Below are 15,911 nucleotides of genomic sequence, written 5' to 3'. Positions count from 1 at the left end.
GGTGAGATAATCAAGCTTTATTTCCACAGCATAGTCTAGTTTACTTGTTCCTATTCTTTAAGGAGTATGTGGGATGCAAATATGGATTGTGCAACGTACCCCAATTTGATAATGATTACAGTGTACATGATGCCAATGACTACGATTGCATCGCAAGATATTTGTCTAATGATGATAGCTCTATAAAGATGTCATTTCCATCACCATGTCAGACTTACCTAGACTCTATGCTTCTATCTCTCGCAATTTTTTTGAGAATGCATTAGAGCCCATGCCTTGCCATCATTTCGGAGAGTTTACATCATCTATTGATTCCCGTTCACCTAGATTAACATATTCCTTGTTTGTATTATGATGCGGATGATGTATCGCACACATGCACATTATGATATTGATACACATGCACATAGTGATGATATCGACACATATGCACATGAAGATGATTGCATGTGGTATTGATGTGTGAGAGAGATGCAGTGATTAGTGATACCCCACGGGATACCTACGTGCTAACAGTTGATGTGTGTTACCATGAGGACCATAAGCTACTTTCACATGTGGGGATCTTGCGCTTATCCGGTTTAAGGATATCACAGAAGGATTTTGTGACCCTGTCATGCTGCCCTTTTATTCTGCGCTGCCTACTAGATTCAAGTCTTCAAGACGGGATGCAAGAGGAGTTTTCAAAAACTCGCATCAACTTGCTTGTGAAAAAGTCTACCCCTTCCTCAAAACTTAACCAGAGTCAAACTATTCAGTTTCTGTGCATCATTCACACAATTCACTGTCACCCACCTCCACATTATACAGAGGCTGACCAGCCCAAGGGCGGTCACAGTACCCTAGAACTGCCGGCCGTGGAAACGGGCAAGTCGGGCAGGCCAGCTGAATACCAGGTCAAGTGGCTGCGGCATTAGGCCAACTCCCGACCAGCACAACAGTAGACCTATAAATAGGACCTCCATCCCCCCTTTCTGATCATCAGAGAATCTGCATCTCAAGGAGCTTCACCACACCAAAGCACACGAGTTTGGAGAGTTGAAGTACCGATCGATCTGCAGCTAGCGTTTTGGCAACCTTGGGCTGAGATCTCATTGGAGATCGGCAGTTTAATTGCCTTTTGTACTTTAAAAACATTCAGTTGTATTTTTTATTCATCGTACATAATACAAAGATTACCGTAAGTGTTTCTACTATGCTTTGTGTTTGCTCCTCTTCCATTGCACTTCTATCTCTATTACAGCATTCACAGCTCTACATTGACATCCAGGGAACGTGGAAGAAACCGGAACAGATTACAAGGGGCTTGCACCTGGCAACATTTATGTTGACAAGAGTAATCCTCAACCTCTGCAGACATGGCCAAAAACGTTTCGTGCAACACCTTACAAAAATCGTTTCACACACAAATTGCTGCAAGTTCTTCATAGACTGTGCGAATAGTCGGCCTCTCAGTGGGTTGCTGAGAGATACACTTTAGAGCAAGTGCTAGCATTTCCTCTATGCCTGTAGGCAGCTCGTGGCCTCTTCCACCACCCACAAGCACTGGATCAAAGCAGTCAAAGCTCCTGACCTCACTTGCCAACAGCCTAACCCAGTCTGTAAGATCCACAGCTCCAGACTGTCCTGATATTATGTCACCAGCACCTTGTCCCGTCAAAAGCTCCAACATTAGTACGCCAAATGCATAAATATCTCCCTTCAGTGATGGCTTGGGTTTTTTCATAGTTGCTAGCTCAGGGGCCCTGTAGCCAAGCGCACCAGCATTCAATATTTGATTAGCTGTACCTTCACAAGTCATCAACTGGTGCAAACTGTAGTCAGCAAGCCGCCCACTAAAACTTGGCCCATCAATCAGCACATTCGTTGCTTTTAAGTTCCCATGGGGTAGATGCCGCTCATCATGCAGGTAAAGCAGACCTCGGGCAATATCCACAGCAATTACCAGCCTTTGCTGCCAAGAGAGGGGAGCATACCGTTGCCCTGTCCTGTCTGCAAGAATACAGAAACAGATCAATTACAAATGCACAAATGCGACCCTGAACACAGATCAACTGTGCAGAACTTAATAAAAAGCATGTTGTACAAGATACAAAGGCCTGCAATTACTACCACACCATATATGAACTAGTGTCGATCAAAGCACATCAACATCAAGGTCTGAAATATTGAAATTCCCAATCGATGGAGTAGAGATGGTTACCAGCAAAATGAGCTGAGAGGCTCCCTGTGCTCACAAAATCAGATAAAATGAGTTTCTCATGTTCTCTCGGCCCCCAGTAGTAGCCCCTCAATGGAATAAGGTTCGGATGCCTCACTTTAGCAAACTTATTTGCTTCTCGTGCAAATTCTTTCTTGCTCTTTGCTAGGCCTTCCCTTAGCCATTTTACTGTTAGAACATGGCCATTATCAAGACTGGCCTTATATGAAGTTCCATGACTGCTTCGGCCCAGCACCTCTGCAGGCGCTCTAGAAAGTTCCTCTGCAGTAAATCGCAAGGACTTATCAAGGAAATGCAGGTCACCAGCAAGTTTGTCTGGCGATCGCACCTTCAAAACAACTGGGGGGGAAAGAAGCTCTTCTGTCATTCGTGAAGGTTCATAATGCATAGGGGAGAGTTTCTGCCGCACGCTTGAAGGTGACAACTCTATCATGCCCCTCACCTTTGATGAATCCTCTACCTCTGGTGTCCTCCCCCAAGATCCCCCCTTGCATTTTTGGTCATTCTCTGAGGGCCTGTCCAAGAGCACGTCAGCTGAGAAGCTCATGCCTGAAGGAATGTTACCGGCATGATGGTCAGGAAAAGCAAAGTAGGCTGCACAAGGACTCCACATTCTATTCCCTTTCCCGATGCCTTTGGTGCTACTTGGTGTACCAAACTCATCTTCCCTGCCAATGCCATAATCCTGGGGCTTGGTCATGCGCTTGTAATAAACAAGTAACACAACCACAAAGAGCAAAACAAATCCTGCCGAGCAGCCCCCTATCAATCCTGCTTTCACAGCTGTGCCAATGCTTCTCTTATGTGCAGTGAACGAGCTCATCAAGGGAGCCCCTGGGCTTGTTAAGAGGGGCCAAGGTGAGAAAAGACCTTCATTGCCTGGGAAAAAGGAGGAATTGGGGAATTTTCTCAGATTTTCTGGGATTTCACCCGATAAATTGTTGTTTGACAATTGCAGGGCAACCAATGTCTTTGAGAGTGCTGCTGGAATGGACCCTGATAGGAGATTACTTGACAGGTCAAGAATTTGCAGCATGGTGAGGTTACAAAGCACGTATGGGATGTGCCCAGATAACCAATTATTGCTGAGATCCAGTTCCTTGAGCCTTTGGAATCTGTTAATTCCATCGGAAATATTGCCTTCAAGCTTGTTGTTTGAAAGATCCATCACAACAACTTGAGAGAGCTGTATGGGGGGCTCTAGAGGGGAAGATGGTGGGTAATTAGATACCGAAGTAAATGACAATGTGCCTTGCAGTGGGAGGCTTCCAAGGAGCAGATTGTTAGACAAGAAAAGATAAGACAAAGTAGAGGAGTTAAAAAAAGAGCCTGGAACTGTTCCACTCAACTGATTGAAGCTGAGATCAACAGCGCTGAGCTTTGGGAGGAAACCATAGTTTGAGGGAATGGGACCATACAATCCATTGTGGGATAAGTTCAGATTTCTGAGCCGCACAAACCTGGAAACACCATCCACCAACTCACCGGTGAGTCTATTGAAGCTTAAATCCAGAACTTCAAGCATGTCAGTCCAATACTGCAACAATGATAGATCTCCATTGAGGTTATTATGACTCAGATCTACAATAGAACACGACCCCAACTTTTGTGGGAGTATCCCTGACAAAGCATTGAAGGATAGATTGAGAACTTTAAGTGATGAAGACAATATTCGAGTGACCTCCCCTGCAGCAAGAAAGAAGAAAACTGTCAGAAATCTGGGTCGTGAGTACACTTTCCACGAGCAGAAATAACAAGAAAAAAAACTCAGTTCTCATCATTGAAAGCATATCAGACGAAGAGCACAACTTGCTTGGGCACTGCATTCGACAATCCAAAGAAACACTGAAGCACTGGTATGAGAAAGTGAGAATTCTACACACTAAAAACAAAACCTAAAACCACAGTACTATTGGATTGCCATCTCCACTCAATCCATAAAGGTGACTCACCCACCACTCCTAAGTGACTACTTTGAAGCACGACAACTTTATCCACAATTCACTCAACAAAAACAAAAGCGGAAAAGAGGAAATTTGACTAAAATGTTGATGTTGGGTAGAAAGGTTTTCCCCAGAAGGAGCCCCATCCATCCTAATTACAGCTTCATGATTCAATTGAGCTGAAGAGCCATAGCCAACACTGCATTTGGGCCAAGAGCACATCTGAAGGAGCTAAAACCAATGGATAGGTTGGTCATTGGAGGTGGACAATGGAAGCGACAAATTAGGGCTTGTAGGAATATCCACCACTTGCTTATAACAGAAAATGATGAGATGGATAACTCAGTTGCTAGAGTGCTCTCAAAGAACATGGCACGGTCTTCACTCCAAGACAAGAAGTGTAAGCCCAGCGGAGTGTGCTATGATAGATTCCACCACGTATCCAAGAGACAACAAAATAGAGAGAATATAAGGAGGGAGAGAGAAGCCATCACAGTAGAACTCCTGAAGCCTACAAAGACCCTGCATCATGGCTTCATATCCACTCAGCATCCACAAACAAGTCCAGCCATTGTTCACATCAAAAGACTCTTTCACATGGAGTCTTGCATACAAAAGCTTTCTCCCATGATCAGGGCTGCCACAACCATCCATAGCCTCTCACTGAAACTCGCGGCGGCGGGTGCCCGGGGGACTAGGGCCTTTGACACACTTGTTGATACCATCAATGCATATTAAAACATTTAAACATGGCCACAGCCTTAACACATATCCATCATCACTTTGCATAAAACATAAAGCTGGATAAAACATCCACAAATGCTGAAAATGGAGCTTGCACGTGTGACACCGCATAGAGGCCGGAATGGGCCGACCCCCCCCTTGGAGTATTTTATTACCCAAGGAGAATAATATCATGTACAAGCTTTGAGGGCCTTACTCTCCCCACGGGAGATGCCGGATTATCCATATACAAATGCCATAACACAGCCCAACACAAGGCAACTGAGCCGGAACATAGGCTGTAGAAATGCCGAGCCAACAATATAATCCATATACCTCCGTGTGGGTACTGATTCTTCCCCAAAAACCACGGGTCTTCATGCAATAGAGAGGGTACAGCAAGTACAACTCTCTATTCAGCCGGTACAGTAGGTACAATGGCTGGCACAGCCGGTACGATGGCTGGTACAGCAGGTACAATAAGTACAGAAGCTGATACAGCCGGTACAATGGGTGGTACATCAAGTACAAAAGCTGGTACAGCCAGTACAAGAGCTGGTACAGTAGGTACAATGGCTAGTACAGCCGGTACGGTGGCTGGTACAGCAAGTACAGAAGCTGGTACAGCCGGTACAATGGGTGGTACAGAAAGTACAGAAGCTTCAGTATTTCTTCGCGATGGAAGCCTCCAAAACAGTCCCCAACAGCCAGTATTCTTCATGGGCAGCCTTCAAGAGAGAGAGAAAGAGAGTAGCCATCATTAGGGAAGCCTGTAACAGTGGTAGAGGCTAGTGTGCAGCAAGAGAGCCTCCATTAATGGAGAGAGAGGGCTCCAATTTATAGATTTGGGCCTCCCATGAGCTAAAATGGCAAGAGAAGGCTACGATGACAAGTGGAGAGCCACACAATAGCTGAAGTGACAAGTGTGAGGCCACTTGTCTCACTTTGATCCACTTTCTAACAAGTGTCAGGCCACTTGTCTCACTTTGGTCCACTTTCTTGCCACATGTCCCAATCTAAGAGATGGGTCCTTCCATAATCTTTGCCACATGTCCCAATCTAAGAGATGGGTCCTTCCATAATCTTTACCTCTAAAAATATCCCAACTGGTAGACATTCTGTCATAGGCACTTTGCCAACTCTTGTTCCAGATGTAATGACGCGAACAGAATTTCCATCAGAGTCGGGCCAAAAATAGCAACTCTCCTAAATTTTAGGAGTCTGGTCCTTTGTATTCTAGGATAATCCCCCATTCCCAAAGCTTGTACTTTCCAAATATTTAAACATCCTGGAGTCCACCAGACCTCTTTCAGACTGGGAAATGTCCAGGCTGGTGACATCCTCCCCAACTTCTTAAAAGTTGTCCGCAACTTTAAGCTTCAAGCCATATATTCAAGATATAATCATGTCCCATCGATTGGGCGAGACGAGACAGTCTCAAAAATCCAATATAACTGAAGAATCTATGTCCCAAAGAAATGGGCGAGACTAAATAAGTCTCCATAATACCAATATCAAAATCATGTCCCAAGATAAATGGATGAGACAAAAACAGTCCCATAAGTCCAGATATCATAATCATGTCCCAAGATAAATGGGCGAGACAAATCAGTCCCATAAGTCCAGATATCATAATCCATGTCCCAAGTAAATGGGCGAGACAAAACAGTCCCATAAGTCCAGATATCATAATCCATGTCGATCACCAAGGAGCTGCCTTGACGCCCGGCCCGACTTCAGTGCCCATATTCTCTACCATTGGCTCTATGTTCTACCAAGCAAGGTAGCAACATCTTGAAGAGCACTTAGGACAAGAGAAATACTACACAGGGCGGCTAAACAAGGAGTCCTGAAAACAATCACTCGCAGGCATAGATAACCTGGTGTTCCATACGCATTTCTGCTACACATAGTTTATAGGCATTTCGGCCACCAACTCACACTACCCTCTCAAGTGCCCATGTTCCCTTCCATCTGCTCTCTATTGTTCCACCCACACATGGTAGAAACAATCTTCAAGAGAGCACGTAGGACAAGAGAACACTACACAGGGTATGTTGTGCCTGTCACTACCCTTTGAAGTGCCCATGTTCCCTTCCATCTGCTCTCTATTGTTCCACCCTCACATGGTAGAAACAATCTTCAAGAGAGCACGTAGGACAAGAGAACACTACACAGGGTATGTGAATCATGAGTTCCATAAGTCCAATGCATCCCAAATAAAGGGAGCCAAAAGGAATAATCCATCAACCACCTATCATCATTCTTGTACTTGAAAATATTCCGCCTGCCATCATAACACACCATGTGTGCATGGTCGGAATCCACACGGGCACCGCCTGAAGGTCCACAAATGTCCTGCCATGTCCTTGGACTCATATGCATCCACTCATATGATCCATACACATGCCCAGGTATAATACATACATGCATCCGCATGTTTCTAGGCCTGACACGCATCCGCATGTCCCTAGAATATAGGGGTTTGTGACATTCCCCCGGCTTCTAATCAGTTTACCGCAACCGAAAAGCCTCCAGATAGGCCTTCAAAAGATCTGGGTAGTCCTCAAAGTAGGCCCCAATTCTATATAAATCTCGTCCAAGAAAGAAATCTCTATAGATATAATCCATCCCAATAAAGGGAGCCATGAAAAGAATTCATCCCATTAAAGGGAGCCATAAACAATGTTTCCCTGAAACCATCTCAAGGCAAACAACATCACTTTTCTCCTTGCATAGCTATACAAGGGTTAGTGAACATCAAAAACACTTGATAGCAAAAGCACTAACTTTGCAAACTCAAAGTATACTTAGCTTTTCTTTGCCAGGTTGGTCATGAAGCCAAAAGAAATATCTCCTCACCATGTCCTTAAGATATCCCGAGATATATCTCCATATAGCTTGCCTGTAAGCTTGATAATATAATCCACAATATCCATATGGAAAGAGTGCTAAACGTGTGCACATAAAGCCAACTCCATACTTCCAAGATAAATTTTGTGAATTCATAAATCCTTAGATCAAGCTGTCTATTGTTCATGCTCTTGCTTCATAGGCTCTGAAGTGGCTGGCCATGCTTAACAGCAATGATGGTAAGTGTGGTCCCCACTTGAGATCTTTTCTCTTCCTTATTGATAGAAGGAAGCCTCCGCTTCCAAGAAAGCCTATGCTCTGATACCAATGAAACTCGCGGCGGCGGGTGCCCGGGGGACTAGGACCTTTGACACACTTGTTGATACCATCAATGCATATTAAAACATTTAAACATGGCCACAGCCTTAACACATATCCATCATCACTTTGCATAAAACATAAAGCTGGATAAAACATCCACAAATGCTGAAAATGGAGCTTGCACGTGTGACACCGCATAGAGGCCGGAATGGGCCGACCCCCCCTCTTGGAGTATTTTATTACCCAAGGAGAATAATATCATGTACAAGCTTTGAGGGCCTTACTCTCCCCACGGGAGATGCCGGATTATCCATATACAAATGCCATAACACAGCCCAACACAAGGCAACTGAGCCGGAACATAGGCTGTAGAAATGCCGAGCCAACAATATAATCCATATACCTCCGTGTGGGTACTGATTCTTCCCCAAAAACCACGGGTCTTCATGCAATTAAGAGGGTACAGCAAGTACAACTCTCTATTCAGCCGGTACAGTAGGTACAATGGCTGGCACAGCCGGTACGGTGGCTGGTACAGTAGGTACAATAAGTACAGAAGCTGGTATAGCCGGTACAATGGGTGGTACATCAAGTACAGAAGCTGGTACAGCCAGTACAAGAGCTGGTACAGTAGGTACAGTGGCTAGTACAGCCGGTACGGTGGCTGGTACAGCAAGTACAAAAGCTGGTACAGCCGGTACAATGGGTGGTACAGAAAGTACAGAAGCTTCAGTATTTCTTCGCGATGGAAGCCTCCAAAACAGTCCCCAACAGCCAGTATTCTTCATGGGCAGCCTTCAAGAGAGAGAGAAAGAGAGTAGCCATCATTAGGGAAGCCTGTAACAGTGGTAGAGGCTAGTGTGCAGCAAGAGAGCCTCCATTAATGGAGAGAGAGGGCTCCAATTTATAGATTTGGGCCTCCCATGAGCTAAAATGGCAAGAGAAGGCTACGATGACAAGTGGAGAGCCACACAATAGCTGAAGTGACAAGTGTGAGGCCACTTGTCTCACTTTGATCCACTTTCTAACAAGTGTCAGGCCACTTGTCTCACTTTGGTCCACTTTCTTGCCACATGTCCCAATCTAAGAGATGGGTCCTTCCATAATCTTTGCCACATGTCCCAATCTAAGAGATGGGTCCTTCCATAATCTTTACCTCTAAAAATATCCCAACTGGTAGACATTCTGTCATAGGCACTTTGCCAACTCTTGTTCCAGATGTAATGACACGAACAGAATTTCCATCAGAGTCGGGCCAAAAATAGCAACTCTCCTAAATTTTAGGAGTCTGGTCCTTTGTATTCTAGGATAATCCCCCATTCCCAAAGCTTGTACTTTCCAAATATTTAAACATCCTGGAGTCCACCAGACCTCTTTCAGACTGGGAAATGTCCAGGCTGGTGACACTCACCCTATGAACAGCATCACACCCTGACACATCCAGTGCTTCTGCATCACAAGAAAGACTCCCAAACTGTTTCTCGAAAGAGAACTCGCATCACAGCACAGCATACAATACAATCGACACACCTGTGCCAACCCTCTCTACCTTCCAAGGGTACTATCCATCTCTGTCATGGATTCCCTCTCTCCTATCCAATCAGTAGCAAGGCTATACCAAACATGTATCCATTCTTGTACCTTCTGCCTGCATGTGACCTATCTCCTGGAGAACCATAAACATGTTTCCTCGAGAAACCTACTACCTGTTTCCACCTAAAACCCTTAGGTCTGTTTCCCTTTGAAACCTTTGTCCTGTTTCCATATAGAACCATTCAACAGCAACGGCATACATCTAGTTACCTGTTCCCTCATGAAATATCTGGAAACATAGAGATGCCCATAACTATAGGTCCCTCTGTTCCTTTCCAGCAGGAAGAAAAGGATCTGCTCCATGAGCATGTAGCCATGCGAGCTTGCATCACTCCCATGCCAAGGAACACATTCAATTGACCTATACTTGCAGCCCGAAACCCAAGCACAAGCTGAATTTGCTGCCAAATAAAAACAGCCCATAAAAAGTCCCTGGAATCCACTCTCCAAGCTGCCAAACCCCTCCTCCCAAAAGAGAGAGAGAGAAAAAGAAAAAACGCATGGGCAAGACTGTTGTCCAACCCAACGCTCCCTGCTATCCAACCTTGCCAGTCCTCAAAGAGAGAAAACATGCTCAATCCAGCCCCGTCTCCTAGCAAGAGAGATAGAGAGAGAGAGACATGGCAGTTCAGCCCACCGGTCTGTTGCACAAAAGAAAGGGCCATGTGTGCTTCTACCCGACTTGTAGCAAGAGAGGGAAAAAGCATGTCTGAGCATTGCAACCCAGCCCGCCAGCCGGGTTCACTTCTCTAGTCGCCAAAGAGAAAGGGAACAGCCTGTGTTGGTGCTGTTTAGCCCTGCGCTTCCTTGCACCCACAAGTCGCCGAGAGAGAGAGAGAGAGAGAGAGAGAGAGAGAGAGAGAGAGAGTAAAAGCTCCTGCGTATGTAGCTTTAGCCAGCCCCTCCAATAGAGAAAAAGCACACGCCTGAAGATGCAATTGGCGCCTCCCAAAAAGCATGAGATAGAAAGAGAGGCGTGCCTCCCAAAAGTGGTGTAGCCTCCCAAATTAGCTTTTGGGCCACCAAAGGTTATAAAACCTTTTAAATTAAATTCTCTTTGTCCTGTGGCAAGGAAAAGAAGCCTACCACAAGGGAAGCTGAAGCTATATGGACATCCAAAGACAAGAAAGCTCTGGCCATTATAGCTTTGGATCTCAGTGATCAATTCATTCATCATATCGATGGAATGGATACATCTTTTAAAGCTTGGGAAGAGTTGGAAAACCTCTTTGGAGTGCAAGCCAAGAGCTCTAAGATTAGCCTGTTGATTCAATTGTTTGAGCTCAACATGATGAAAGCAGATTCTCTTGCTGCACATCTTAACCGTATTATGAAGAGTCTCACAGCTCAACTTGCACGTGTTAAAATGAATATTAATGAAGGAAGATATTTGCATTGCTTTGTTGCTTAAGAGTCTACCAAAGAAAGACTATGGAAACATAGTCACTACACTCACCAATCTACCATCTCCAAAGTTGGTTGACATCACTGTAGCCCTGATGGAGGAAGAGAAGAAGATAAAGCAAAAGAAGCCATCTCTTCTCCCATAGTGAGGCCTACTACACAAAGAATATATCCAAAAGGTCTTCCTCAACAAAGGGTACATTCAAAAACAAAGCAAATGGTAAATGCAACTTTTGTGGCAGGCCAGGACACTTCGAGAAAAATTGCTACATCAAGAAGAAGATCTCTACCAACCTCGTGGAAGAAGACAATCAAGAAGAAGATAAAGACTATTAATACTGCTAAGGCCTCACATGAGGCCAACCTTTTTGATGTTGATAATGAATGGGTCTTCTAGGCCAACTCACTTGTATCCTAATCCATTATACTCATTATATGCCTTTTGAATTCCACTTACTTTGTAAACCTACAAATTAGAGTGAGTTCCAGGTTGGGGTCATGTACGTTGTCACAAGAGTAGACAAGTCATGAAGCATCCCATGGGCTACTGCTAGGGGTTGGGATCATCAATTTGAAGGGAAGATTATTGGACAAATTGATGTATTTGTGATTTATGGATGTAGAGTATAAGCCTTAGGTCATTTGTCAAAGGTTAGAATCTCGCAGTAATTGTAAACTATGCCAGTTAAGGTGAAAGAATCCATGAAGTATACTAGGAGCCAGGAGCATTAAAGGTTAACCTCCTTTATTGACTTTGGAAGCTAGAATCATGGAGAGATTTCAAGAGAGTATCATTGACTTTAATAAGCTACTAAGCATGATTAGCATTTGTTAATTCATCTTCTACTCAGCCTATTTAAGAGACACACACCTAATGGAAATATCACTCACTCTCCCATTGGTGTCATTATACTCATCATTATCTTAATCATATTGTGATTAGGCTAACCATCTAGATTAGCATATTCATTTTGTTTAAACCATGAGATTTCTCATTATCTATGAGCCACCATGAAGCCACCATGAGATTTCTCATTATCTATGAGCCACCATGAAGCCAACAATCTTATGTACATATTCCCAAAAAAGTCTCCATTTATCAGAGAAACACAAACCTTGTACATTATATGATACACATTTTATACGTGCATTCATCATCATTGACAAGAGAAAGCAAATGGTCAAGTAACCATCATGTCTATATCACCCTGCAAAGCCAAAATGCCACCTTTCACAACATGAGACCAAAGCATGCCAGCATCTATCTCTGCAAAAGATAAAGCGGGAGTCTGTGCAGAGGAGGGATCAGACCAATGACGAAGTTCTAGCTAACATGGCTGTATAATCTTTCTGGCATTAGGGGTTTGCCAACTGTCCTTATCAAGAGCAGCTCTACGCACATCTATAGCAGCTTTACGCTTAGAAGCCATGTTTTTTTTTCCACTGCTACTTGTTGTCCTTGTTAGGGCGGTAATTGGGGCTACACAACCCCTTTTCCTCTAGTCTGTATACCAATCATAACTCTTGTTTGATTCATCTTAGATGGAGGGACATTATCGTTGACGAAGCTGAAACAAGCTCCTGCAAAAGCACCTAAGCTGAAAACATTTTTCTCCCGTAAACACATCATCTACTTCCATATTAATCAATTCAAGGGTTGGTTTATCCGTGTCCCACAAAACACAAAATTTATTATGATTACCCATGACATTGGAGGGGAGGGGGGGGGGGGGGAGAGGGAGAGAGAGAGAGAGAGAGAGAGAGCAGCAGCAGCAGCAAAAAACTGTGCCAAGACTTTGCACCACGTACGGAAGAGCATCACACAAAATGATAGAGAAGCCAACAACTTTCACCCAAACAGGACAATGATGCCGCACAAGCGCCTGATAGTCAGTAGTAGGGGTCCACGATAACACATGGACCATCTCCTGACCATAAAACAAAGGAGACTTTTGAAATAACTACGGCTTGAAATCAGGCTCCTTGAGCACCATTTCATAAAAACCACGGGCCGCACAGTAGACACCTTCTACATGTAAACCTGCAAGTAGTGTTTAACCACTGCCCAACATTCTCTACAGAGCGCACCCAGCCCTGAAAGAAGAGAATCACCGCCTGTTCGGAGAACTTCTTTACTTTGGGAAGAATTACATTCTTCGGGATAGTGCACTTCATTGTGGGTTTGGGCTTCTCCCACTTTGCACCCTGAAATTCCTACTGTACACATCATAAATATTAAAGAAACTCTGCAGCAAGATCCTCATGCCTTGGCTTCTCATGTCTTCTTTCACAGTGGATTACCTGTTCTTGCAGTCTACCATCCGCATCCATAGCTGCAGAATTGAGAAGCAGTGCTCACTAAGTAACCTTGGAAGCGAAACCCTAAAAGACAGAGAGAAAGAAAGGAAAAGAGCAGGTGAAAGGAAAGGAATGGCCAGAGAAAGCAGAGCTTGCAGAACGCTGCCTGCACCTGAAAAACTCTCTCTCTCTCTCTCTCTCTCTCTCTCTCTCTCTCACACACACACACACAAGCCTAGAGGCAGAGCAAACTGGCAACAGCGAGCAGGCGGGAATAGAACGGCTGTCAAAGAAGAAGCCAGAAAGGCGACAGCCAGCCCAACACACACACACACGCACAGTAGCACACCATGAGTCGATTGTGTTATCATAGAAATATGTGACTTTCTTTTATGCAAAACTGCGTATGAAAGATTCGTGGGGAAGTTCAGCTTGGTGAGAAAAGCGATTAGAAGTATCATCTTTGCACATCATGACATGCTATCTCCCAAAGAGTATGTTTGGGATTCAAAAAAGTGGAAATCCACCTTGACGCTAACATATTTGTAGATGAACCACTAAACCGAGACCCTTATCATTGAAGGCAAGCTGGACAGATTTTGGGATTTGGCTGATTGAGCATCACAGGACATATTGGAAAATAAAAGGGCGCATATAGTTTGCAAAGTTCACATAAACGTGTGTATGTGTGTGCACATTCTAAGTATACCTTTATCAACTGGGTACATTATGAATTATTGACAATGTCCAGCACATCCAATCACTTTCATGCTTTTTCTATTCAATTAGGGAGGGGAGAGAACAAGTACCAGTGAGATTGTTATTGCTAAGATCCAGTTCCTCCAAGAGACTCAATGTTGCTGACAAAAGGGTAGGGGGCACAGCACCCGTAAAGAAGTTGTTTCTGAGCCGTAGTGTAACCAGCACAATCACAAACTCAAAGTCTGGAAGGTTGCCAGAGAGTTGATTGTCACTCATGTCCAAGACCTTCAATTTTTCTGCAAACACAGACGAGAACTTTGCGGGAGCTAAGGGGCCAGTAAGTTGGTTGTTGCTGAGATTGACATGCTCCACAGTCCTTAGCAAGGGAAGTGTGTCATTAGGCTGCCAGGGAATGAAACCCGAGAGCTTGTTGCTGCTGAGGTCGATTGTGGTGAGGGATGACAATGCCAGGAGAGCAGGATCGATTTCACCGCCGAGCTGGTTGTTGTGCAGGTCCAGCGACATCAAGGCGTTGAGATGAGACAACTCGGAGGGGATAGATCCGTGCAAGGAATTGGAAGAGAGATTGAGGTCGAGGAGGCTGTGCAAGCCGCTCAGGCTGCTTGGGATGGACCCCGTGAGCTGGTTGCGCGACAGATCCAGGCGCTGCAGGTTGCTCAGGTTCCCCAGATCCTCCGGGAGATCCCCGGACAGCAGGTTGTCGGAGAGGTCGAGGGAGGCCAGCATACGCAGCCTTCCCACGCTGTTGGCCCGGATGCTACCCTCCAGCCCTTGCCCCGACAGATCCAGGCCCACCACAGCGCCGCCCCTGCACGACACGCCGCAAAAACTGCTGGGGCATGCCCCGGCCGCTACAGCGCCGCTTCCCCACGTCAGGCCCACGCACCCACCTTTGGGCTTCATCCCCTTCAACAACTCCAGAAGCGCCGTTGCATCGTCGCCGCTCGAACCCCCCAGCACCCATAAAAAGAAGAAAAGAAACCCTATCAGAGTCATTTAGCCCCTGGACCCCCCCCCCCCCTCCGCCTGAGGCAAGGTTTTCACTCCTTTGCCATGCCTTCCTCGTTCAAAATTGCCAAGAACAGCCCCTCCAAGCACCACATCGTCCTATGGCTTAAGAGGCACGCGACACCAAGCCTTCCTCGAGCTGCTGCAAAGCTCGGCTCGAGCTCTAGAGATGCTAGTAGCTCGCTAATAAAGGCCAGTGCAGCATTACCTTTCCTGGCGCCAAAAATAAGAAAAGCCTTGAACGTTTTGCCTGCTTTTCAAGCAAGGAGAGGAGAAGAAACTGTTGTATGACCTTCCCGCCCGACTGCCAGTTGCGGAGCAGCCCTAGCGATCCCAAACAGGGCAAAGCTTAAGAGGAACGAAAGCAACATGAGAGGAATGAAAGTAACATCATGAAATTCAAGGCGAAACAAAGCTTTTACTTGAAGTGTGCACATGACAGTGGCAATGGCACCAAGAAGGACGTCTTACTTCAACATGTCACCTACCCAACTGCTCTAGTGCGCTGGAAGGAGCCCGTAGATTTTAGTCTGGTGGGCCCTCGCCGACTTCTTGCACAAGTAAGTTTTTGGCTCGTATCCCCATACATGAGTGCATACACATGTATGTGTATGTAAGTGTGTACGTATGCATCTATGTATATGTATGTGTATGAGAGTATGGTGAGTGAGTGTATGTGTTTGCATACATGTGTATTTGTGTGTATGTGTACATCTCTCTCACATGCATTCTCTCTATGTCTCTATACTCTTTCACACAGATACACGTGCACATGCACTCTCGCACTCGTCTTGCGCACACACTCTCTCACATACATAGAAACT

General features: G+C 45.2%; 1 protein-coding gene across 2 annotated transcripts; it reads right to left on the bottom strand.

Annotated features, from left to right (window-relative positions):
* Window positions 1–1,118: 1,118 nt before the first annotated feature.
* On the bottom strand, window positions 1,119–15,667 carry GHR1 (Leucine-rich receptor-like protein kinase family protein). 2 transcript variants are annotated; one of them, XM_086803505.1, is made up of 4 exons: window positions 14,166–15,590; window positions 3,571–3,907; window positions 2,204–3,336; window positions 1,119–1,992 (listed from the first exon to the last, which is right to left on the bottom strand). In XM_086803505.1, exons 1-4 carry the CDS (start codon window positions 15,073–15,075, stop codon window positions 1,400–1,402), a joined length of 2,973 nt encoding a protein of 990 aa, XP_086659631.1. In that variant the 5' UTR covers window positions 15,076–15,590; the 3' UTR covers window positions 1,119–1,399. The 2 variants fall into 2 exon arrangements, with proteins under 2 accessions (XP_086659631.1, XP_086659629.1); XM_086803503.1 differs by having other exon boundaries at window positions 2,204–3,907; window positions 14,166–15,667.
* Between the last annotated feature and the right edge of the window lie 244 nt (window positions 15,668–15,911).

Source organism: Cibotium barometz, chromosome 10, assembly GCF_041138505.1.
Source record: "Cibotium barometz isolate CiBa-2024 chromosome 10, ASM4113850v1, whole genome shotgun sequence".
NCBI lineage: Eukaryota > Viridiplantae > Streptophyta > Polypodiopsida > Cyatheales > Cibotiaceae > Cibotium > Cibotium barometz.
This window is presented reverse-complemented; position numbering and strand designations above follow the sequence as displayed.

Bases quoted from the DNA above. Each gene is read 5' to 3' on its own strand.
- GHR1 (XM_086803503.1), bottom strand. From the start codon at position 15,075: ATGACTCTGATAGGGTTTCTTTTCTTCTTTTTATGGGTGCTGGGGGGT. The intron at 3,908-14,165 runs GTACTTGTTCTC...TTCTTGCTGCAG, and splicing joins TAGCAATAACAATCTCACTG to GGGAGGTCACTCGAATATTG. The intron at 1,993-2,203 runs GTAACCATCTCT...GTATTCTTGCAG, and splicing joins CCTCTCAGCTCATTTTGCTG to ACAGGACAGGGCAACGGTAT.